At 37.8% G+C, this 24617-nt stretch overlaps 2 protein-coding genes across 4 annotated transcripts; one reads left to right on the top strand and one right to left on the bottom strand.

The window, feature by feature from the left end:
• Window positions 1-9402: 9402 nt before the first annotated feature.
• LOC112557199 lies at window positions 9403-16189 on the bottom strand. Of its 2 annotated transcripts, none has more exons than XM_025226912.1 (4): window positions 15888-16189; window positions 13010-13432; window positions 12682-12810; window positions 9403-12304 (listed from the first exon to the last, which is right to left on the bottom strand). In XM_025226912.1, exons 2-4 carry the CDS (start codon window positions 13272-13274, stop codon window positions 12075-12077), a joined length of 624 nt encoding a protein of 207 aa, XP_025082697.1. In that variant the 5' UTR covers window positions 13275-13432; window positions 15888-16189; the 3' UTR covers window positions 9403-12074. The 2 variants fall into 2 exon arrangements, with proteins under 2 accessions (XP_025082697.1, XP_025082705.1); XM_025226920.1 differs by having other exon boundaries at window positions 13010-13298.
• Window positions 16190-16335: 146 nt separating this feature from the next.
• LOC112557189 (WW domain-binding protein 2-like) lies at window positions 16336-24544 on the top strand. 2 transcript variants are annotated; one of them, XM_025226898.1, is made up of 8 exons: window positions 16336-16480; window positions 17827-17932; window positions 18407-18545; window positions 18944-19036; window positions 20440-20586; window positions 20720-20809; window positions 21259-21295; window positions 22198-22252. In XM_025226898.1, exons 1-8 carry the CDS (start codon window positions 16425-16427, stop codon window positions 22235-22237), a joined length of 708 nt encoding a protein of 235 aa, XP_025082683.1. In that variant the 5' UTR covers window positions 16336-16424; the 3' UTR covers window positions 22238-22252. The 2 variants fall into 2 exon arrangements, with proteins under 2 accessions (XP_025082683.1, XP_025082674.1); XM_025226889.1 differs by lacking the exons at window positions 21259-21295; window positions 22198-22252 and adding an exon at window positions 22914-24544.
• The last annotated feature ends 73 nt before the right edge of the window (window positions 24545-24617 follow it).

Raw genomic sequence — 24617 nt, 5'->3', positions numbered from 1 at the left:
TGTTTCTGAGTTTCCAGACGACGCGCTCTGCTTCTATTCCAGAGCTTCTTCATCAGACTGACACGACTCTCCTCATATTTCTATCAGCACACCGACTACAGTTTCATAATTAACTTTGCAACGTCTGTACTGCACTGCAGTCTTGAGAAGTTTATGGATAATCAGTAAGCGGTCACTGTTGCACCAACAAAAAAGATAAAGTTTCCATACAGTATTTCAAAGTACAAAATAATAATGTTTTTGAACGGTAGTGGGGGGCGGGGGGGGGGGGGGGCGGGAATTTCCTTGGCAAGAGACTGGGAGAACTAAATGTAGAAATAACTAGATAGGTCAGACAGTACCCAAAAACTACCTACGTATATTTATTTTATTCATCTTTAATTCTTCTAACTGCTTTCAATCCTCAGTTTGTTCAAACTTTGTAACTGTCCTTCTAAGATTTCTAAAATAAACCATTGTGCCTTCCAGACCTCAGCTTGGTTTATGTCCCAGAAAGCGACGAGGCATCATCTAATGCATTATGTACTGGACAACTTTCTGTTTATTTCAGTTCCAGAGGATCGACTGACACGAGATAGATGACAAGAACTCGCACGAGCAATTAGCCACGATTGCAGAACGAAAGACAATCTCCTCATATGAAGATAAGATAACAGCCAGCGATAAAACAGAGCCTTGCGAACAGAAAAACAATGGAAACGTAAACAACAGCAAAGAATATACAAACGTGCATGTGAAAAAATAAAATTAGAACAAAAAAAGCAAAATTGATCGGAAATGAAGCTTTCTCAATGTCGGTGGATATTGAAGTATACTTGCCCTGCAGCTAGATGCGCCGGATATAGTAAGTAATAAAACACGTGCCCCGGAAGCTCTGCTTTTTCGTGATGAGGGAAAGACATCACGTGGGTTCCGCCGGAACACCTGTCAGCAATAGTTGTCAGGTCATGTTGGGGGCATCTGGGAGCTTGTTGGCAGCGTGTTCACTTTAGATCGGATGCCGGGTACTCTTCTCACGGTTGTGGCTATTGACGGTTAATGAATGTTTGGCTCAAAAACTACTTTTACTGCTAATGCTATTTCTTCTTCTCCTCCTTCTACGTTATCTAATATTTCTCGTTCTTCTTCGCTCCTCCTTTATTCTGCTCCTCTACTTACTTTTTCTCACCCTTCCTCTTCTCCTCCTTCTTTATCCTCTTCTTCTACTTCTACCTTTTTCTTTTTATTCTTTTCATATCTCTCTCCTTACATCCTCTTCTCCTCATTTCCCTTCATCTCCTCCTGCTACTCCTCTTTATTCTGTTTTTTCGTATTCCTCTTCTCCTCTCTCTCAACCATTTTTCTATCCAGCCTCTTCCCCCTTCTTCTGTCTTCTTTCTTATTCTTTCTTCTTTCTGTTTTCTGAACCTTTTTTTTCCATTTTGTTATAACAGTCGTCATCTCTCTCTTAGATAGCTATTTTTAATTTTCCACACTTAAGCCAAATTTGCCGTTAAAGTACGTTATGAAGCCCCTCCTTTGCCCATTAATACACTATTTCTGACCGCAAAGTTTGTTAGTTCATACATACCAGAGGATCTACCAAGAGAGGCTTTCATGGCCCCGTCTCCTGATGAAACACGACGGCTCCACAAAGTAGACCTGTTTGCAGCTTCGTTTTAACAAACGTGTTTAAAAGCTCAGAGACTAAGCAGACTCCTCCAAGTGGCAGGCGAAAGATAAGAGAATGATAAACCCATCTTCCCAACCCTCAGCTTCATGCCAGCGCCCATTGTATGGCATGGCGTCAACGCCCAGGTTTCTGCTTGCTACACAATGCACCCGATGCTCAGGTAAAACCCTCAATTACAGACCATCTACACAAGCAAGAGAGCTTTTGTGAAGCTACCATCAGCTTTTGGCAGACATTTTGACGGATGGGCACAATCTTATACTTATTTTGTATGTCTTAATAATACACTAAAATAGGGAAGCACAAGTCTGTTTTATTTACAATATCAAGGATTTGCACTTGAACAATCTTTTTTATTCTGCGAAAAAAGGGGTTGTGTAGTCTTAGCATAGCAACAACCTTTTTATTTTGTGTTTTATTGCTTTCTTGCCACAGAGAAGGCACCGGGCCCTACTGTGAGTCAGCTTTTGGCCTTCAGTTTTGATGCTCGGCAGAGATAATAGTAGTGTTTCCTCAACAAATTTGCAAAATGCTAACCAAACAATTTCTGAGACTCTCTGGATGCACTCGACAGTTTGTCTATCGCCATATCTGCAGGGGTAGCTCTATTCTCTCTCCTGGACACTCAACAGCAGACTCCATCACGTGACATCACGTCTGCACGAAGTTGAAAGGTTCATCCTTTTTTTCCAGTTTTATTCCATTTTTTGACAATGTTCTTTTTTGTTTATTATACATATTATACATTATATATTGAGATAACTACAAGTGACGCAAAACTAGTTTATGGTGGCTTCTGCTAGTTAACCGCCTCAGGCCATTACTTTGACAATAGAGCATACAGTTGGACAAATGGAGTCGTATCGAACAAAGCGATCCTTTTATGTGTCGATTCCATTTTTTTTTTTCAAATGGAGAAGGGCAGGAGAACTCAAAGAAAATGACCTCTGGAGTCAGGGTCATCCGATGCCTAAGTTCCATTTGTTATTCTTTGGCTCGGTCCTGGAGCTGTTGAGCTTTTATGGTAAGCTCCAAACCTTTAATGTTAAGTGCTCTTCTGAGAAGCAATGTTGAACAAAGGAAGGTCTGGTAATCAAAACGGAATTAACAACAATGGGATGATTGACTGAAAGGTGGTCTGTTTCAGGTTTGTTTTTGTTTTTGGTTTGTTTCCTGCTACTTTTGACCAAACAAAGACATCGGCAGAGTTTGCTCGACATCCTGCACTGAACCAGAGGGAAGGGCTGGATGAGAAATTGGTCTAGCTGTGGATACAGTCAATATTGTCTTGGATAAAGGCTCTCACCGGGAAAAGAAATAAATCTTGAATATGTATAAGTAATGCTGAGCTATCTCTTTTTAAAAGCTGTTTTCTCACCGGTGTCACTATTATACGTCTGCGTTCTCACGTGGAATTGTGTCGGTTTCATTTCACGTTCATTTTTTTTTTCCTAGTCTGTTTTATGAAATTTTGATCTTCGACATAAAAATTTGACCAGCTTCTGCAATCAAAGAATAGGAAGGATATAAATTGAAATCCATTCTAAAATCGCAGATTTTTCGAAGGGCTGTATGGCTGAAATTACGTAAACAATGTTTAATGCTCCTACCTATATATGCATGCGTGAGTTTGTGTGTGTGTTTTTTTAATATAATGCTCATCGTGAGACGTCTGTAATGTTCAATAATGTATTTTCTATAGAAAATGTTCGGAATAATGTCTCACCATTCTGTCACTCCCGCTGAGAGATTTTCAACCATTAAGTTAAGAGCCAGGATGCGGCAGGCTGCAGGAGTCGAGAGAAGCAGGGAACATGCAAAATTATATCGTGAGATTTAATTAATCATTGGTGGAACAAAGGACAGATAAGAAATGAGTAATGGATGTATCGAAGAAAAAAAACTGCTCATGCTATTTACTTCTCCTCACCTTATCACTTGACTGGCACACGTAGGCATTGAAACCTCCCTACCCCACCCCGTCCCACATACAAAATAATAATATATTGAGCACCTAACCATCATGACAGTTTTTGCAGTGTACTTTCGTTTTCTTCATGTTGTCATCACGTCTGTTTACTACCCTTGTTTGGTTGGGGTTTTTTTAATATCAAAAGGTCAAACACTATCGAATACTATTCATTTTATGCGTCACCATAGCCAAAGATGAGATTTGTTCATCTGACATATTACTAGGGAATACCAAATTCCCATAAACGTGAGTTAATAATTCGCTGTTACTATTTTTGACTTTCCTTTTTCTGGGTGTGCACTTAAAGACTCCTCTCCAGGCAGAGGTTGCACCGTCTGAAGCAGATTAAAGGAAGCGTTAATGCGCGCTTGTGGTGTGAGAATGGTTAAGTGGCCATCCCTACAGTCAGAGGCAGTTGCCCCGCAACTACATCTTCGCTGTACCCTGCAGCCACGGGGAAGTCCGATGAGTTTTGTAAGTAAACAGCTACACTTATTGATCAACGTCAGCGTGCCGGAGAGCTCAGATAACGATTGCGATATGTTCTTTGATCGAGAGCATCGCCCGATGGCTGACATCATCCGTCATGATATACACCGTGCTTCACTTACATTTTTTAACAAAGGGGGGAAATAATTACACGCAAATGTTGGTTTTCAGTAATTTATAACTTTTAACGAACTATTTGTCAAACTGAGAGGAAAAGAATGCACGATGTCTTACACGTGTCATCCATTTTCAAAATAAGAGTCGAGAGAAGCATTGAGAGGGAACATGGGAAATGATATCGTGAGATTTAATTGATGATGGGAGGAACAAAGGACAGATAAGAAATGATTAATGGATGTAGACGAAGGAAAGATGTGAGGGGACATAATCTCAGTGTAAAGGGAATGATAGAAGAGTGTATAATGGCTGGAAGAAAACAACGAAAAAAAGGAATCAAAGAAGAGCTAAAGACGATAAGGCTGGATCGAAGAGAATTCTCGCCGTTGGGGGTAAAAAAATCGTTGGGGGAGATAAACGAGCAGAGAAGTAAAAATGGTGCGAGACGTGTGCAGGATGACTGATTAGCTGCTTGCTTCTCTTGATTATGGTGGTGGGGATGACGATGAAAACTACGACGACGACGATGATGATAATGACATATATCATCTACTGGGACCTTCCCAGCCAACGATATGAGTATGTATTAGGTGGACGACGACGATGATGATTGATGATGATGATGGTGAAAGAGGAAAGCCAATATGTGCTTTACAGAAAATCTCCGTTCTTTCCCTCTGAAAATTACTCCCACTTTACAAACACTACAAACCTGATAAGCTCACACAGCCAGGGAGAAATTATTTTGTATTTTATTGTCACTAACCTTTCTTCGACTAACGCCTGAAGGGTTGGGGATAATGGCAGAGTTCATATGTCACAAGCTTATATGCTACGTACAGTTCTCATCGCGAAAGCATGGTTCCTTTGTCTTAGATGTACCTTTTCAATCAATGACAAGCACGCAAGTTGGCATTTTCCAACAGCCATCAGCAATGAAGTGCAACAGTACTTCTCAAGATCACACACTCTGTTACCTCACGCTCAGATCCTTGGCTTGAAAGGCTGATGAGAGGTGATGATGGAGGAGGATGACTGACTTCTAGTTGTGCTTACATCTCGCACTCATACTTACATCCCATTAACTTCCAGCCTCCAAAGAATTGGAAACTGACCATCTGCTGGACTCATATCGTTTGTATGTGACGTTCCCTTCCGGAGGGGACCGCTGGAGGAGGCTCTCTATTTATAAATGTTCCTGATCATTCTCTTGTAGCACGCACTGTTGACCATAGAAGATGCTCCCCAAGAGGTCTGACAAACTCCCTCAGTTCCCGTTACACAGCAATGGCTGACTCTGGCTTTGTTCCAAGTGTCTTTATGCAATACGGAACCCACTATAAGAAACTGGCGACCCCTGTTTTTCATACCAAAATTGTATTAAAAAGATTTAGTATTTTTGCATATTTAATGCAGAGATATACTGCTTCAAATTCATGATCTATTTCCTGTCTTATAGACCGCCTAAAATTCCAAGCGCGGAGAGGATGAGGTGTAAAGTGTCGTAGTGTCTAACATCAAACTCGAATCGTATTTTAATAATAATAAGCTCTGAAAGTATTAAATACAGTGAGACTAATTTGTCTCTTTGTTGAGACAGCCCAAAGGAAGAAATCCATCAATAACTGTTTACCGTATTCTCTCATTTACTCAATGTGTTTTGCAGCTACGACTTTATTAAGAAACAAACTTCTTCGGTATAATGCACAACATGCACCTAGACTTCCTCCCTAAAGGCCTGTCTTAAATGGGAAAGTGTCTTCAAACATTAGAACCAAGTTTGGCAGTTTTGTGTTTGGAATGTTACAGGAAAGTTACGGCTTTGAGACGAACGTTAGGGACGTTGGAGCTGGTCAACATGCTAAACTAATTTCAGTCTTGTTTGCCAGTACAGAGAGACTTAACGGCTTCGGCACTTTGCCAGGTTAAGAACGGCCTTTCATGCAATGGGATATACACAGCAAATGTCTATGATAGCGTGCTTTCTGTGGGTTAATCACCTACCTCCCAGTAATCCAGTTTAAAAGGATAACATTTCATAACAATAAAACTGCATTTTTACACAGTTTTTATGGTTTGTCCGTGTCCTAAACTCTGTGTTCCTTTTAGGTTCCAATGGGGTTTTTGCTTCAAAATCACTCAGTTCACTCGAGCGTAGCTGATGTTTTTGACTGCTGTTATGTATACTTGCATGACAAATTTCAACCGTTAGCCGAAATACAGAAGAAAGCTAAAAACAGTGTTTTGATGTTTGGTAAATGTCTATCAGACTTTTTTAATGACTAACCTAAATTTTAAGAGACACTGTTTTGAAAGTTTGAATAACTGACCTTTTCGGTTCTTGAAGTACAAGCTTACAAAGATAATCATTCGTAGAAAGAGTTCAAACAGCCGTGGCATCAGTAATCTACATAGACACGTCAACTCGCTCCAGACTACAGCCCGTAGAAGCGCCAACAGATATTCTAATGAAGGCATAGCCGTCAAATTTCGACAGGACGTCAAACCAATCATTGAAAAAAGACTTTTCCCTGTAATTCTCTAACTGGCCTGAGGGAACTACTCTCTCTTTTTGTCTCGTCCCTCGATGTGCTTCCTCGATTCCAGAATTCACCTCACTCTCTTCAGTTTCTGCTGCTGGTGGTGGTGAAGCGCTTTGAGCCTGCTATAAAAATCATCACCATCCTCATCGTCATCATCCTCATCATCATCCTCATCATCATCCTCATCATCATCATCATCGTCATCATCATCACGACGACCACCACCACGGGGAAAGTAATATGTGTCTGTTAAGATTTCTTACATGTCGCGTTGGTCAAAGCAGCCTTTTTTTCTAAAGACGCTTTCACTTTGTCAATGCCAGCGCATTTGTCTTCTACAAAATAGGGGGCTACCTTATCATGTTTATCTCCTTGACAGCAGCCGTGTAATTGCTTCTGCAATGCACTGACTGATCTATATTTCCGATCATCGGCCTATAGCGACGGATGATCAGTTTCTCACTTGACCAATGTATTTGCACCTTACCTATCGTTACTTTTAGTGTCTCATTTTACCAGAGCCGCTGTCAGAACGGATAATCCTCCATCTTGAAACTTTAATATCTGGACATTGCAGAATTTTTGAAGACCTTTTGTTTCATTAAGCAGTATCAAGTTAAATTGAACTTTTGTTCCATCAAAAAACAAAGCTAAAGCCTTATTGTATGCAGCACATAGCGGATCGAAAAGGAAGTTAATTTGTAGCATTTTTAATTACTTTCGGTTGAACTTACACAATGAAGAACAGTATGATGAAAAGTTGTGGTCAAAAAAAAACAAAAAACAAAGGTATACGTGGGCAGCATGGCAGAAATACACAGCAGTTCCTTTACAAAATTAAAACGTATCAGCTTGTGAAAGTTTATCTTTCTAGGCTGACTGCGAATTTCTTCGCAGTAAAAAGGATTGACGAAATTTGCGAGCATCCGTGAAGCCAGCGTCCATTTTGCAGATTTATACCGCAATGTGTGGTTTCGCCTTATCATTTATACGAGAAATAAACGCTTAAGTAGAGGGCCAGACAAGGGATTATTTCCTTTCTTTCGCAAGGGTTTTGCATTCGAGGTTTGAGAATCATCCGTGTGGTCTACGAGCGTTACTGCTCTGACATGAAAAAGAAAGGAAGAATAATAATTCTTCTGAATGGCTTTCCACACCTTTCATACTAAATCTTCCGGCGTTAAACCAGATACACGCCCACCGTAGAGAAAATGAAGTCTTTTTTTTTTTTTTTTGGACAGACAGCGACGCTAAGTCTTCTCCTTGTATATTATTGTAATCCAACTGGAAATTACAGTACAACCAAGCAAATCTAAAAACCTCATTTCGCATGAGCATAAACACATTTTTGGATTTGTTTTATTTTCTAACAACAAGGCTCGTCTTCAGGCTTCTTTATTTGATGGGGGATAGGGTGTTGGGAGGAAGGGGTCTGTTATTTGTAAAATAAATCCTATAAAAATCACTCACAGGCTTATTGATGATGGGAACACGGCTCGACGATGTTTCTCCACAATTCTTAGCTTAATAAACATGCTCTATCCTCACCATCACCGAGTCTTCTCATACCTTCTGAGAAGTTCGTGTTAAAACCAGCCCACGCCGACGAGCTACTGTACGTGTCAATCCATGTAGTAAACTGATGGGTAGATTTCTCATAACAAGTCGCAGGTTACCTTGTTTAACAAGAACAAAGCACAGCTCGTTTGACCCCTACCAAGATGTAGATGTTTTTGCAGAAAGCGGATTTGTTATCGTAGCAGCCAGTGACCTTTCGTTTCCTTCAAGAAAAGGGTGAGAAGAGGACTAACAGCTGGTAGGGCATCAACATCACAGACAGGTGTCCAGGCGCCAGACCATGAGTGATCTCATGATATTTGTGCCAGAACATTTTTACGTATTTATGTCGGAGGGTCCGAACTGGCAACCAGTGCATCTCATGGAAAAATGGTGTATGGGAAGATTGCGCCTAGGAAGGAGAAAACAATTCGTTAAAATTCACAGATCCCAGTGCCGTGAGTTCTGAGAGGCTCATCGTGTCTAGGACGAGGTATGAAATGCACTTCTCTCCCCTCGCCGTCTTTATCTTTCCTGGATGGCTGGGGGTTTTTTCAGTGAAAGGCCCAGGTGAGTCTTGAACCCCTGGCCCTCTGCTCCAAACAGGTCAAACACCGAGCAATGCTGCCTTCACCCATTGTGGCTTGCGGCAATGATCCAATGTACTCTGCATTAGGTCTTAGGAGTCAAACGACGTTTGCGTCTGTTGCTAAGAAGACTCAGTCTGACCAAGTCTTCTTAGCTGCTTATTACTTCTTACTCATTAATTTTTTAAGCATGAGCTTCAGAGATGAAAACGTACTAAAGAAAAACATAGGATGCAATGGTCACAAAACAAAGAGCACATAAAATCCAACACACAACAGAGAATGAGTGTCAAGGTGAGAGCATATCGCAGCTAAAGTCCAAGTAATGGTATCATTCAACATTGATCAGAGGAGGGGATCTGGTAAAGATTTACAAGTCCAGCACAGTGGTACAATTAAGAGAAGAATTTTGTCATGAGTGAAATCAGTTTCATAACAGAACAACAAAAACAAAAATCACATAAATTACTGTTTGCAAAACTTTTTAATACTGGACCATAACTATTTGTGCATGTGAAAATAAAAACAACTGCAATATAGCAAAGGTTCTTCGGTACACTAGCAGAATACAAATGCATGAGTTCAATAAGTTTAGAACATTTATAAAAAATAAAAAGCATTTAGATCTCTCTGTAAAGCTAAGCATAGCTGTTTTTAAAAAAAACATACTTTATGTAATTGTTAATTCACCTAGTACTTTTCTTTTTATGGGTAAACCACGTTTATAACTTAAACCCTGTACAAGAAATATGCAATCACAGATACTTTATATGTAAGACAAGCACTTGCTATATCAGAGGAGGTAGGAGACAAAATAGATATTATTTTGATTTTCACAACAGTAATTTTTTTTTATTTCCACAACAATTTATTATAAAACTGCTGAGACTAAACTGCTTTTTTTCTCTCTAAAGATTAAATATTTTTTGCTCTAAAGGAATCTTACAAACTGTTTGACGAATTTATGCTACACAGCAATTTTGTGTGTGTTAAATATACAATAAGCTTTTCAAATATGAAGAACAAACATTTTAGCAATACATTTTCATAATGCCAATATCTATATCAACATTACAAATAAAATGACATCTTTGTTTAAAAGCATTACAACACACGTCCAACATGAGCATAAATCTGGTAGAAAAGAAAATCTCATACAGAAAGTCACTTAGACCAACAGTGATATACCCTCCCACCTTTTTTTAAGGACCTTATGGTTTTTTACTGAAAAGAACACATAACGGCTAAAGTAGACCAATGACACATAAAAGTACATAAGCGAGAACACAAAAAAAGAAAATCAGTATACAAAGCATACAAAATGTGAAAGACAGTGTGAACCAAGGACCATGACAATTGCAATGTTCCTTGGAATTACCCCAAAAAATCTCCAGCATGCTTCAACTTGATCACTGTTTTTTATAACATCAGGCTATATTCTTATTATACTCTATTATAATAAGAAAAGTAAAATGCTCTTTCATATTCTTCAAACATTTCTGAATTCTAGTCAAACATAAATTATGAAAATGCAGCATTGGGTTATTTCAGTGTAAATAATAACCAAAATTAAAAACAAATACATATGATTTTTTACCTAAATAACCATGATAAAAAAAATCGCTACATTTTTATAAAATGCTTCATTATTTCTTAAATGTCTACTAGGTTTTAGATATTTTGGTTTTTGGATTTTTTATGGTTAACACATTGTACTAATTGTTGACAGTAAGATTACACCTTGTTATGTCTTCCTTATTTCAAAAGATAACAATATTTTTGACTTTAATAATCTCCAAATGACAGTTAACATGTTTCACTAAGAGACAGTTTAAGTAAAGACAAAGGCAAATGCCCAAATCTATCTTCTTATCTGTAATTATTTTTAACCTTTTTTCTCTCTCTGTATTACCTACAGTCCAACTTAATAAAGTAAGGCAAAAGCACCTTACGTTGTGATCACTTCTCTAGCACACTTTCATCAGACAAGTTCACTCCAATCCAAACATATCCAACACTGATCTACTGTTTGATAATCCATTGCACCAGTGCCACACTATATACAGCCTCAATCCATCAACCACTGTTCAAAACATTTACAATTTATGTAAGCAGATATTAAGCTGGCAGTTTTTGCATTTTTTTACAGAGCTGAAATCATATACAACTTTTTCTCATTTTCCTTAGCATCTCAGCCACAAACTAACCTTCTGAAGTCCTCCCAAACAGGTATATAGTAAGGCAATAAATAAAATTCCTAGCTTTTCGACTTCCCTTATGTCATTCTATTTTGCAAGATTGTTTTAGCTTTTCATTTTAATGTAAGAAGCACCCCTAGGGTCTCGGTTTGCAACAAAATTTACATTTCATCTCATCACCTCCTTAGCATAAAAGAACATGCACTAGTTCATCTCAAGTTAACACAGGAACAAATGTCAACAGAGACTTGCTTAATGGTTCAAAATGCCGTTGCGTATGACAACATGAATATATCATACTGTATGCTTACTATACCTCAAAAGTTCTGAGATTCATATCTTTATGCTTTTCCCATGCCATAAGTCCTTTGACAATTTCATCACCACCGCAGCTTTAAAACTAACATTATCTATTCAGCAATCATCTTTCTAAGCAAATCAGCAAAATTGTTATCAAAGATACTACCAAGCTAGACAAAGTTTGATTGCACAATTTATTCAAATACAACACTAAAAATTAATGTAGATGAAACAAAATCATGGCAACTAAAAATTACAGATGTTCTTAGCCTTTACTACCAAACAACACAAGTTTAACTTTAAAAAAAAAAAACTTCATAGGTTCCTCAACATTCAAGACCAAATTTACAGTTACAATCATTAAAATTCAGTAGACTGTACACTAAAATGGCTGAGGCTGTTCATAATATGCTAATCTGAGGCTTCAGATGATGTTCACTTACTAACATATTTACTGTTTGATATAGCTTAATGATGGGGAAAATGGACGCCATTATCTAATCTGAATTCTAAATAATCCTCTAGTTTACAATTAGCATCAACAAGCAAACAAATACAGCATCTTACTTGAAGTGCCCCACACATCATATTTTGTGACATAAATATCCTCTGAGATCATTCAATTAGCCATGATGGAAGCTATGAAAGAATTGCATCATGGTAAGGTGGGATAGGCTTTGTTACATCGTCATATTTAGGAGGCAGAACCATCACAGACTGGCCATTTTCTGCATCAGAATCTTCAGCTGTGCTTCCTTCCCCTCCACCCTGCTGGCCGCGTGGATACAGTACAAGGGAGACAACTGTATCGTATGCAGGTGGAGGATCACAAACATACGGCAATGGGTCTTGTGACGGTGTATAAATTACTGAAATAAAACCTAATATTTTAAAATAAAAACCAAGCAAAAAAACTGCATTAAGCCTTCTGAATTTTTTTTTATTCAAATGTCTCAAAAATCTTGCAGATTTTGAATGCCTTAATTGTAATAAGCTTCTATAAATCTCATGTTTCTGTACATTTGAATGCAGTTAATCCAATTGAAAAATATAACAGTATGGAATAATATGCAGTGTTGAAGACATTTTTAATTCTTCATGTACAGTCTTCATCATCTTTTCTCTACATTAACAGTGAAACTATAAAACCAACAGATCCTATATTACTGCATAACACTTGCAGCTACAGCTACAGAAGACAGTAATCTCACATCTCATCTCATGCCTAGAATTAGTGTTAACAAACCTGAGCATGTATGGAAGCAGGCTGCTTGTGGGTGCTGCTGTGATCGTCTCCCTTGACAGCTTTGATGTTTTCTGGAAATGAAGAGCTTCCCTAGCACTCCCACTCCAGCAATGATTATTAAGCCACAAGCTGAAAAAATACACAATCTATACATGAAGGTTTCCAACACTTCTCAAGGATCACAAATGATAGCTCATTTATTGTAGCTTTTCTTCTACAGCACTACTGCTTTGCTTTCCGATGATCATATAAATTCTTACTTTAGAAGACAAATACAGTTACATGAAATTGAGTTTAACAGCTTAAAAGTAAAAATGTAATATCTCACCTATTCCCATGATGCATAGCATTATGGTAATGCTTTCTTTCTTTTCGAGCGCCTTTGAGATAAAGACAGCCCCTAGAACAAACATTATCAGTCCAAGCAATGCAGCACACAAAAAACCAATCATCATCTGACGCCAGAGCTGTGGCCCTTCTCCAGCCATCTGCTTAGCCATCAGGGCTCTCTGCTGCTCAACGTAGTCTCTGCAGGGTCGAGCATGAGACCGAGGAGTGACAGGTGAGGGTTCTGCAGTTATTTCTTGTGCCATGACACATCAATGTGGTTCTGTAAACTTCAAGTCACCCAAATAGTCTAAATGCTGATTCTTTTACAATCATACACTCAAGTCACATTTAACACTGTGTTAAAACAGCAAATAGTAAAGCTTTAATTTCAGTTTTTCCTGCCCTATCTTCTGTGGATGACCTGAAAGAAAATCAAAAAGATTCAACATGTAACAATACTTTGCCATCTTCAGATCATCATATTTCCTCTATCTCTATAATCCACAAGTTCTTCTTGTACACTACAGTCATCTGATATTTTCTGCTTCAGAAGGGCATAATATTTAATTTGGATAAATAGTGTGACTGTGCTTCCTAATTTCTGTCAGTTTTGTTTTTCTCAGTGTTATGGACTACAACTTTATTAGTCCACAAGGACAATTTCAGGTAGTGCTCACGTGTTAGCAATATACAGATAAGTACATATGCACTGAAATAATTGCTCTTTCTTACAGAGACTATATATATATGCGCGCACACACACACACACTCCCAGCTACAGTAAGATACAGTTGGTGACCTTAAATCACTCAGGCTAACACAAGATCAGGGCCAGTAGAACTGATCAAGTGAATGGCACGTGGATTAAAAGAGTTACAGTGATGATTGGTTCTGTATACAGGCACTGCATACCTGCTGCCAGACTGCACGAATTAAAACTCATATGCCAATACATGATCAGGAATAGTGAGGATATGGGATACCTTCCTGAGGATTTGCTGATTACTTAAGACTGCCAAGTCCCTCTGCCTGGTTCTGGTGACATTGCAACAGGTATTAGCAAGGGAAAAAAGGCTGTTCCTGTTCCCTAGCTAAAGGTTGTGAAACCAAAAGATGAAAGGAAAAGCGATGATTTTCAATGAAAGACTCAGAAACCGAGTGAGAATGACAGAACTGAAAGAGAAAGACCGGAGTTTCCGTAGGAGGTACAGGCACTGCTGGTTACTGTTGACATCCCATAAGCTTCTTATTGAATATAGTATTTAAAATATTTATATAGTACTGATGATTGCCTCAGGCCTGTTCATCCAAAATTCAAAGATCATTTCATTAGTCTTTGAGGCATTGAAGACAAGGAAGTGTTCGACAGACCAGCACACAAAGTCAAGAAGATCGCCCCTACAAACATGTTCATTATTATACAAAAGTGACAGCAAGGCAGCACTATCAGCAAATTTTATAAGAAAGCTCCTATTCCTAGTGCTTCTACAACTGTTAGTATATAGTATGAACAGTAGAGGAGACAAGAAACAGCCTGGAAGGGAATCTGCACAGGTGACAACAGGATCTGAGAAGACAGTTAACAGAAACTCTCTGCTACCTGTTTGTTAACAAGTCAGGATCCAGATAGTTGGTGGGATAGAAAATCTGAAGCTTGAGTCTCTGCTTACAAGTGAGGTTGCACAGTGTTAAAAGAAACACAAAAATCAGCCTGGCATGAGCTCTAGATTTCTCCAGATGTTTGTACAGAGTATTGACACCTCTTCCAATTCTACAGGCAAACTGCAGCATTCAAGATATTGATCAAAAGCAGTCACAACCTCGCTCCTTACAACAGACATAAGAGTAAATGGTCTAAAGTCATTAGGTTGACTGGACCTAATGGTACAGACACAATGTGCCAAAATTTCAAAATATTGGGAAGAAAGCCAGAATTGACAGAGAGCTGGAATACATGCTGTAAAAAGTTGTTCGGCGCAGTAATGGAGGGTGCATCCACAGATCGTGTCTGGACCAGAAGCTATGTTAACATTTACTCACCTCAACAGATTTGGGGAATCACCAAACCAAGCTCAAGGAGCAATCAGTGTGGAAACATTGTTTTAGTGTGGAAACATTGTGAAAGAAATCATGCTTCTCAAAGCCGGCATAACAAGAACTAAGCATGTTGGGAAGATCACACTCATCAATGCCCGCAAGTTAAACAGGTCTTTAAAAAGCGTTTACTTTGCGATTGACAGAAGACATATTTTTAATAAAATGCCATGCTGCCCTGAGGTCGCCACTGCTGACCTGCAACTCAGCTTTGTCCTTGTACCTTTTCTTTGCCTCCCTAATAGCACCTGTTTGCTTATTTTTTATCATGTGCAGTTCCGGTATAAAATATACACATCTTATTATTCAACAAAGATTTGAGTTCCTTCCTCACCCAGGGTTTAGTTAGTTACTGAAGTTATTTTTAAAAAATGGTTAAAACGTGAGAAATGTCATCTCCCCTGATTTTCACCCTCCAAGCTTCTCCTTATAAGTCCGCCAATGTGAAACAAACGATTTAAACTTGCATGCTTGGCAAATATTTCAGATCTGTTTTAAACGGGTGGTGATAACACTCATTATCATATGTTAGCTAGCAGTGGAAAGAAGGCTGAAAGATCTTGTGAACGAGAGGCTCGTCTTCCATTACCTCAACTTTACATATGTTTACTGTTTCCTTTACTCGCGTCTGAGAAATTAAAAGAGGATAATTTCTATGCAAGTGAATGCGCACATATTCATACAACGTCGGCGAGGAAAGCCTAAGTCACTTCCAAACGATCACAGAAATGTATATAGAGCAAATATCATGGCAAAATACTTCGTTTCATGATATTTATTACCTTCCAAAGGCTTTCGCGCGATCCTGAAAGAAAAACGATTGATGCTGCACCATTCTCGTTTAGTCTTGCTCACATCGATGTTCTTCCCTGAACGATTTGTTACTGCTGTTAATAATATACTGATGCCCATATATCTAACTTTAGCAATTATATATTGCTGTTTTACATATAATCATACATACAGCAAGTAAGCATATACCATTAAAAAATATTTGTCATCTTCCAACACGCATTATTCATACTAAATAACATAACACCGATGCTCATCATTTTTAACCTCCACAGCATCAACAAAAATATAACCTGCTAACCATTAGCAGTGTTTTCTTACAATAGCATGTACATTATTTCATTTGATATACAAGCTCTACAAACGGTATTTGATAATTTTGTGACCTGCTGACTGTTTTTATTAACTTTTTGTTTACATTACGCTGATAAAAAGATAGAAAATGACAATGGTTAGAGATTACACAATTTGTCGTCACGTGATTATTTGCTTGCGAACTTGTAAACATCGAAGTTGCTCGCATCAAGATGTCTATAAACACTGCACACGCCAGCAACGGTGTCTTGATTTTTCTAGTAGAAAGGTAATATTTCTGTTAATTATTACACTATTTTCTTGCTTTAATTATTGGTTTTGCTCAGATTTATCAAGAAATCCTGTTTTGCTACGCGTCAACACTGACTCTAGTACTTGGTCAGTAAATGCGAACGTTCCGGAAACGATGGCATCAATCTTCAGACCTTAGTGTCGTAGTTTCTATTCTGAAATGATCTAGGTCTGGAGCATATTTGTAAATGTTTGTGCTGTTATCAACTCACGATTCTAATTACGATTTCTGACAATTCTACTTTTTGGATTAGGCCAAACAGCAGTCTTTCTCAAGTCTCTAAATTCTAGTCTCTTCCTCTCTTTCCACAGAGGTATATGTAGATCGTATTCTCTCACCCTTCCTGATCATTTACAGATATGTTTAAGATAGGTACATTCTAAATCTGTACATGATTATGATTAGTATATACAGGTGAGAAATTGTTAGTCAAGGTTAATTAGGATAACTCGAAAAAGATCATGAAGAATGGTAGGATAGTAAGATATTCCTATAAAAACTTTGGAAATGTGTTCAGGAGAGAATGAAGGTAAGCACGGCTATCAGTTTGTTGAGGAAGAAGATGGCTTTTGGCTGTTATTGATGATGAAAAGGAAGAGATGCTTAATAAGTTTTAGCTTTTTTTACACAGGAAGATGTGAATAGCATACTTATTAAATATTATAATTAGTTTAGTCCTTGTTATTTCTTGAGGAGCATAGGGCGGCAATAACACCTCTCCAGCGGACCCGGTTTTGGCAACCCCCTTCAGTTGGGCCCATGTGGTTCCGACATCCTTTCTACTGTTCTTTTCCAAGACTGCTTTGGTCTCCCACCTCTCCTCTTCCCCTGAGGTTTTCTGTCACAAAGTGTTATAACAGAAGGCTTTTATTCAAATGAAGCATTCTTGGTGGACATATGAGTAACACCTTTAAATCCTTACAAGTTTCAATGTCCCATCTTGATACCCCTGAAGGTTCTGAAAGAAATGAATGTTGAATTATCTGTTCCATTTTACTCCTCCTTTAACCCATATTGGATTCAGGAGATTTACCAGATGATTAGAAGACACTAAAGGTAATAATACCTTTGTTCAAGAAAGGTTTGAAGTCTGATCCTGATATTTATAGACCAGTAAGCTTTTTTTAAATGTATTTTTTTTAAACATGTATAATTGTAAAGGTTTGAGGATTGTTGTGAGAGACACCCTGGTTAAACATTTTGTTGTTCTACCCCACCTGAGAGACTGTTTCTAATAGTTGTGTTAGACAACATTGTTTTAAATATATTTCAAATACTTAGTGAAAAGATTTTGGTATTCACATTATGACATTCATTTTCAGAATACTCATTTATTATGATGGAGTTGAAATAGAGTTTGAGGGACCTCCAGATGTGCCCCAGTTTAAAGGCAAGAAAAGGGGGCGTTTGTATTTGACTACTCATAGAGTAAGTACTAGAAGCTAAACTTATATCACAGTTAAAGGGTTAGTGGATTGCAAGATTTTTTTTTCTCTAATATTTGGGTAAAGCTCCTCTTTTTCCATTCTTGAATTACATGGCTTCAAATATCAGCATGCACAGAATAAGTTTAAAATCATAGACATGTTTGCACACAGATATGCCTAATTACATATATTCCAACCTGAGGCTTTTATAACAAGAGGATTCTGTATACACTTCTGTCAGTGATGTTGACCTTTTGCTGTACACGGCAGCTTTAATAATATGAGTTTGTTAAAACTAGTCATCATAGATTTATAAGCCTGTCATTTGTATACATTTTTTTTTTTTTTTTTTTTTTAGTTGAATCATTACAATTACATGCTATTTAGAAGTTATAATATTTTTTAAGGAAAGCACCATTTTTGTTGCTTTAGACATAATCAGTATCCTCAAAGATGTGCATTATTTCACTTTCAGGTAATCTTCAACAATAAAGATATGAGGGATTCAATGCAGTCTTTTTCCCTTCCATTTCGATCAATGCGTGATGTGGAATTAGAGCAGCCTATTTTTGGAGCCAACTATATCAAAGGGCGTGTTGTAGCAGAACCAGATGGTATTATGTCTAGAGAAGCTAGTTGACTTTAGTTGCTAGATACTTGTAATGAAATCTGAAACATTGTAGCTTATTCTCATAACATCCAACATTCACATGCTTTACTCATTGCCACCACGTCATCCACCAGAGATGAGGGTAAAAATGAATGATTATACTGAAGAAACTTTGCACTTGATGAGGATCTTTGGACTTTTCAGTTCATAATAACCTAAGTTTGTTTTTTTTTTTTTTTAGTTATTTAACAGTTTATGCCATTTAGCAAAGTGCTCATTTCTAACTGTAAATTCAAGTTTGTTAACCTCTGAGATTTTTTTAAGCTTGAGATGATAGTAATATTGTCCTTTGGAGAGAGTAAACTAGTGAATTTTTTTTTTTAAATTACATATTTATTGTAGGTAACTGGACAGGAGAAGCCAAGTTTAAGATGTACTTTACACATGGGGGTGCTATTGAATTCGGACAAGCAATGCTAAGGGCAGCTTCTCTTGGTAAGTCTTTGCCTGGTCTTTTAAGACAAGATGATACTCAACTGTTAGTATATTTATGTAAACTTAGAGATTTATGTTTCTATAGATACAGTGTTGTGAGCTAAATGTTGGTTTCTTCTGCATCATTATGTTTCTGCAAGATGAATGTTCTAGTTGTGGAGCAGCCACCGGACTATTTGCACCCTCAATGCATACAGTGCATGTCCAGTACATCATACCAGTTGTTTAATATCTGTGCCCGTTGGTCCTATGATGTTTGGCATGGGTGATGACACCTACCCCTTCAAGACTCTGCCAGAAGTAGGTGACATGCCTTGATCATGAGTCTGCCTCTTTGATGGAGAACAGAGTCTTTCAAGAATGAGATGCTTTTAGACAATCTACTCAGGAGTCATGCTAGTGCAGTTTCAGAATCTCAAAGCATTCCCACCCTTGTCCCATAGTCCAGGACAGAATCTGTGAGATGGAGGAGGTGAGTTTTGCAAAGACACATGGCCAAACATTGCATTCCCTCTTCTGCTGTCAGGGCACCAGAGTTAAGTCCTTGTTACTCCTCGAGGAGCATAGGGCCGCAACAACACTTCTCCAGCGGACCCAGTTTTGGGCAGTCCCCTTCAGTTGGGCCCATGTGGTCCCAAATTCCTTTGCCTCGCTGTCTGCTGTTCTTTTCCAAGTCTGCTTTGGTCATCCAACTCTCCTCTTCCCCTGAGGATTCCAGTCGAGTGTCTGCATGGCAATTGTGTCAGCTGGTTAAGGTCTGGAGCTTGTTGTTGATGGTGTTTGTCACTCTCCAGGTTTCAGAATCATACAGAAGGGCTGCCTTCACATTGGTGGTGTTCCAATTCTTTTTATAGAAGATTCTGTTTGAGAGATCTTTCCATACACAGTGCTTCTCCAGCACTTTAGGTCCTGATCTTGGTGGTGCAGCAGGCCATGACTTCATATGCAGGTTGGTCTCTCTCCTTCTGATTTCTATTTTTCTAGGGTCATATAATCTGGTAAGGTCAAACCAGATTTCAAAAGATTTCTTAAATGCAATTTCTCTTCAAGATATCAGATAACATGACATTGAGGCCTGCTGTTTGATTGGCTTGAGCGTTGGTTTTTTAAAAAAAAGGGGGAAAAAACTCATTTTGCTGTTTCCATTAAAGATGTCTGTGAGCTATTGCTCACCTGACTAGTGAAATGTCTTGCAAGCTAGGTACAGGCTAGCTGACAGATAGTCAACTTTCAATGGTTAAGAAGCAAACATACTCCATTGTCTCCGATGGTTGTGTCATCTTAAAGTGATTTTACGCTAAAAATTTCATTTTTTACATAAATGGCTTAGCATAAGGTTGCTTTGGACTTCTCTGGTTATATACCCATACCAAAGTTTTTTCATCTTCCTTCCAACCTCTTAGCTTCAAGAAATCGTCCAGAACAGCCTCCACCTTATGGTCCACCTGCCTATGGCAATTATTACCCAGCACCACCTCCAGCATATGCTCCACCTTCAGATCCTTATTATGCATGGGTGCCATACCAGACCTTTCCAACAGCTCCACCAGGTAGGTGAACATTTCATTGTGCTATGTCTGTGTGTATGTAGATGTAAATAGAGAAATTTGGTACATTTTTAAAGCGTTAGTCTACTTCAGGTCCTTTTCAAAAATATAAAACTCACTCTTTCATGACTTGCAGAGAACACGGTATATGTTATGGAGGCCCCTCCACCATACCCAGGTATTGTTCCAGATACGGCTCCATATCCACCCGCCAGCAATGCACATGGTAAGCTTGTTAACAAATTATTAGATTTTAATTGTGTCTTTTAGGAAAACAACCAAAACACCAATATGCTGTTGATGGTACAACCATGATTAACACACTATTGTTGACATGCAACCTTTGTTTACGAAAATAATTACTATTACACAGTAAAAACCCATGGATTTATTGTGCTAATCAGTAGCCTGTTACATGGCTTCACTTTCACTGCTGATAAAATTAAGTTGTACCAGCAGAGTAAAAAGGTATTAAAAATGTGAATTTGAATTTAAAACTTGTTGTGAAAGAACAGGCATGAGAAGTAATTGTTGTTGCTTAGTATACTGGAATCACGATATTTTATCCCACCAATGCTGAATAATTTACTTTCCTTGGTAGTTTTAAATATGTATTGTTGGTTTAATGTCTTTCCCCATGCCCCCTTGTTTGTTTGGTTTTTTTTTTTTTTAAAGATACTTTTAGACAGGATTCACAACGTTATGCTAATCCGTGAGTTGTTCTAAAGATCTGTTTGATGATTCATTTGTTTTTTTAAAATTCTTAATATTTATATTCTTTATGGTATTGCTATAACGGAATGAAGATAGTTTATACTATCTTTCAGCCAAATATTGTTATCTTTGATATGATGCCTTTTTGGTCTGTTAAAGTTTGTAGCGAAGATACAAAAATTTCAGACCCTTTATACACCTAGTAAAATCTTCACAAATACCTCTCCCAAAAAGATTATGGCAAAAAGCACTTCACTGTGCACTTCACTTCACATGCTCTAAGAAATGTGTTTAGCCCTTCTGAGCTGCTGTGACTTTGGTGTAGTGGACACATGAATTTTGGTCAACTTCTCACATAAAAGTTGTAAATTATATAACTTTTGAAAATGTAGCTGGACTTTTCTGTTTATGCTGTTTGTCACTAAGAAGAAAAAGAAAAGTGGAGAAACTGCAGTCTTAAAGTAGAGTTGCAAACAGTGACAGGTCCTTTTGACATGTCAGATTTAGCTGTCAATAGACTTAGCTGGGATTATTAGTAAATAAAAGTATGCAGGAAAATAATACTAAGTTTTAAATGCTCTGTATGCTGTACTATCACATCATTTGTTCTTACTAGCTTCTCTTTTTCATTAATAAAGTATGTAGTCTCTTAAATTATCTAAATCTCAAGAGTGAGTAATGGCTATTTTAACACAGTGATAAAGAGAACTGCAGAAAGCAATTCAAAAAGTCAGTCTTTGTACAGGTATGATTAATATTATGATGTAAGGCCTGTGCTCAAACTCTGCCTCTCCACAGTATTTTTTCTGTTTAAAACTAGAAAACGTCCCAGTATATTTCAGTTGACTAGGCTAATATATTTGCATTTATTAAATTACATCAATCTTCCTTTCCTTTAAGGTTATATATCAAAAACATGATGCTGACTGTACCAGTCTGAGGCAAGGAAACAAATTGCATGAATTGGTGTTTGCACCAAAGCTAGAATTATTGAAGCTTTTTTTTTTCTCTCTCTCTTTTGAGATTAGATTTTTTTTTTATTTCAATATCATATAAACTCTTGTCTTTGCTTTTAATTTGTTTTAAGTATGTCTGTTCCAATTTTCACAGTTTAAATATCTTTTCAGAACTTGATCTTGTATTATTCTAACCTCTGCATGCAACCATCAAGGGTATACTAAATTAGGAGCAAGAATGCAGAGTATGGAAATCCACCTTATCAGCTGTGTTGGTGTTTGCACATAGCTGCTAGTTTGTTAATGGGTGATATCTAGTCACATTCAAAAGCTCTTACACTTTAGTATTTCTTCTCATGGGAAATAGGCTGTTATATTGTCGACGACCAAAGCATAGACAACATAAATAAGAGCAAAGCTGCTCTTTTAAATTTACGAAGGTCAACCATATATGAACACGCTCTCTGTCCTTTATCTCCTCCACTTATGCACAATATGTATTCATGCACAGGCGTGCACACAAGCACAGCTGTATCAAATGTTCTAGTACTGAAAATTCCAAATGTTTTCAGTTCTTATGTTGATAGACAAGTGGAAGACATTCTGAGCAGAAAAGCATAAGAGTTTCAGTCTTTTCTAAAGTTTGTCATTCTTTTGCAGACGCAAAAGCAAAAGAGGCTGCTGCTAGTGCCTACTACAACCCAGCCTACCCCCATAATATGTATGCCTCTGCACCACCACTTCCAGCAGGGTTTGGAGGACCACCAAACTCTGCCCATGAGCCACCTCCTTCCTACGACCAAGCATCCAAAAAGACCGACTGATTTCTGGAAACCATCAAGAAGTATAAAAAATAAAGCATGCTTTGTTTCTTGGATGCTCATCTTTTACATGTGGGATGTTTTGGTTGAACTCTCATGCCATCTCAGTACATCACAGTGCATTAGTAATACATGATCGATGCACAGTCAGCAGCCTTGATGTTTCTTTGTTTTTGAATGACCTGATTGTGACAATGCTTTAATTATAAACTACTTTTCTGGATGTTTTTATCTGTTGTATATATTTGGTTTTGCATCATTCCGGGCAATAATTGGAGTTTTCAGCAGGATAATGTCTTACTTTCTTTTCCTTCTGTGGCTTGCAGATGGTTTGTTTTTTCGTTAAAGTACTAAAATGTTTGTATGGTCTGCAGCTGAGCACCATTTTGTGGATGTTTTGTAGTTGTCTTTTTGTCCTTGTTATTTTTACAAGTTTCTTCAAATTACATACATATACATTGTAAGTAGATATTATTTGTGATGGGATACAAAGTTAATGTCAGAAATGTACTTTGTACAGATTTGGTCTTGTGATTACTCATTCATGAGGTTAAGTCAAAGGAGAACAGAAACTACTTGTTTATTTTGCCCATACATGTTACATGTACATCTTTCGGTGTTCTTTTAACGTTTCTCTTTGTTTTGGGAATCATATTTAGATCTTATTATTATATTATCATTAAAAGTGGCTAATTGTTATATGCATGCAATTCAGTGTAAAAACTGACATTTAGTGGAAAATTTGGAAGGAAAAACTGTATGTCAACAAAGAATGAAAGGGCAGAAGTAATGATCTGTGCGACGATCAAGAGTCTGCCAAGTATGCCTGTGATACCACGATGTTTTATTTAAAAAATAATTGCAGAGAGGGAATTTTTTTAAAAATGCCTGCAGCACTCAGAGCTTAGCTTTCGTAGGACCTAATTTACATTAATAAACAGTTCACTCTTTAACATAGGCTGAAGAAATGCCAAAAACACACATCTCAACCATTGAGGAACAATGCACAAAGAAATAAAAACAGTAGATGTAATGAGCCAGGCTAGATGCCCTATCTAATCCTCTTCGTGCATCAAGCTACACATAAGGCCTACACCAGAGTCCGCCACCGATGTCGATCGGCTGAAACCTGCTCTAGGTGACCCCATGTCCAGCACTTTCCTTTCATCTCCCTTTCCACTGTTCTTCTCAGGTGCCCTAAGGATTTACAAATAAGTTCGTTTCAGAGCCTTGAGAAGGTTTAGTTTACCTCACCATTTGTAACCCTAAATCATGCCAACATCATGTACACGTTTTCATGTTTTTGGTAAATTTACAGATTCAGTTTTTTTTCCCCTTCAGTGATTCAGCAAGATGTTTTAGTGTATTTTGAAATGATCTTATTTATAACTGTTATCAACTGAAAGCTGCAGTAAGCTTTTGTGTACATCTTTAAGTGATCGTTGAATTAAAAAGTCTTTCATCAGTCAACAAATATGTGGTTATACATGTATAACTGCATGTGCCAAAGATAAAATGTGTGCATGTTTATGTATGTTCATTC

The sequence above is a fragment of the Pomacea canaliculata genome, linkage group LG1, assembly GCF_003073045.1.
Source record: "Pomacea canaliculata isolate SZHN2017 linkage group LG1, ASM307304v1, whole genome shotgun sequence".
Taxonomy (NCBI): Eukaryota; Metazoa; Mollusca; class Gastropoda; order Architaenioglossa; family Ampullariidae; genus Pomacea; species Pomacea canaliculata.
This window is presented reverse-complemented; position numbering and strand designations above follow the sequence as displayed.

Coding starts and splice junctions, on each gene's coding strand:
- LOC112557189 (XM_025226889.1), top strand. CDS start 16,425: ATGTCTATAAACACTGCACACGCCAGCAACGGTGTCTTGATTTTTCTA. Junction 16,481..17,826: donor TTGATTTTTCTAGTAGAAAG/GTAATATTTCTG, acceptor ATTCATTTTCAG/AATACTCATTTATTATGATG. Junction 19,037..20,439: donor GCTAAGGGCAGCTTCTCTTG/GTAAGTCTTTGC, acceptor CCAACCTCTTAG/CTTCAAGAAATCGTCCAGAA.
- LOC112557199 (XM_025226912.1), bottom strand. CDS start 13,274: ATGGCACAAGAAATAACTGCAGAACCCTCACCTGTCACTCCTCGGTCT. Junction 12,811..13,009: donor GCTATGCATCATGGGAATAG/GTGAGATATTAC, acceptor GTATTTTTTCAG/CTTGTGGCTTAATAATCATT. Junction 12,305..12,681: donor CTGCTTCCATACATGCTCAG/GTTTGTTAACAC, acceptor GTTTTATTTCAG/TAATTTATACACCGTCACAA.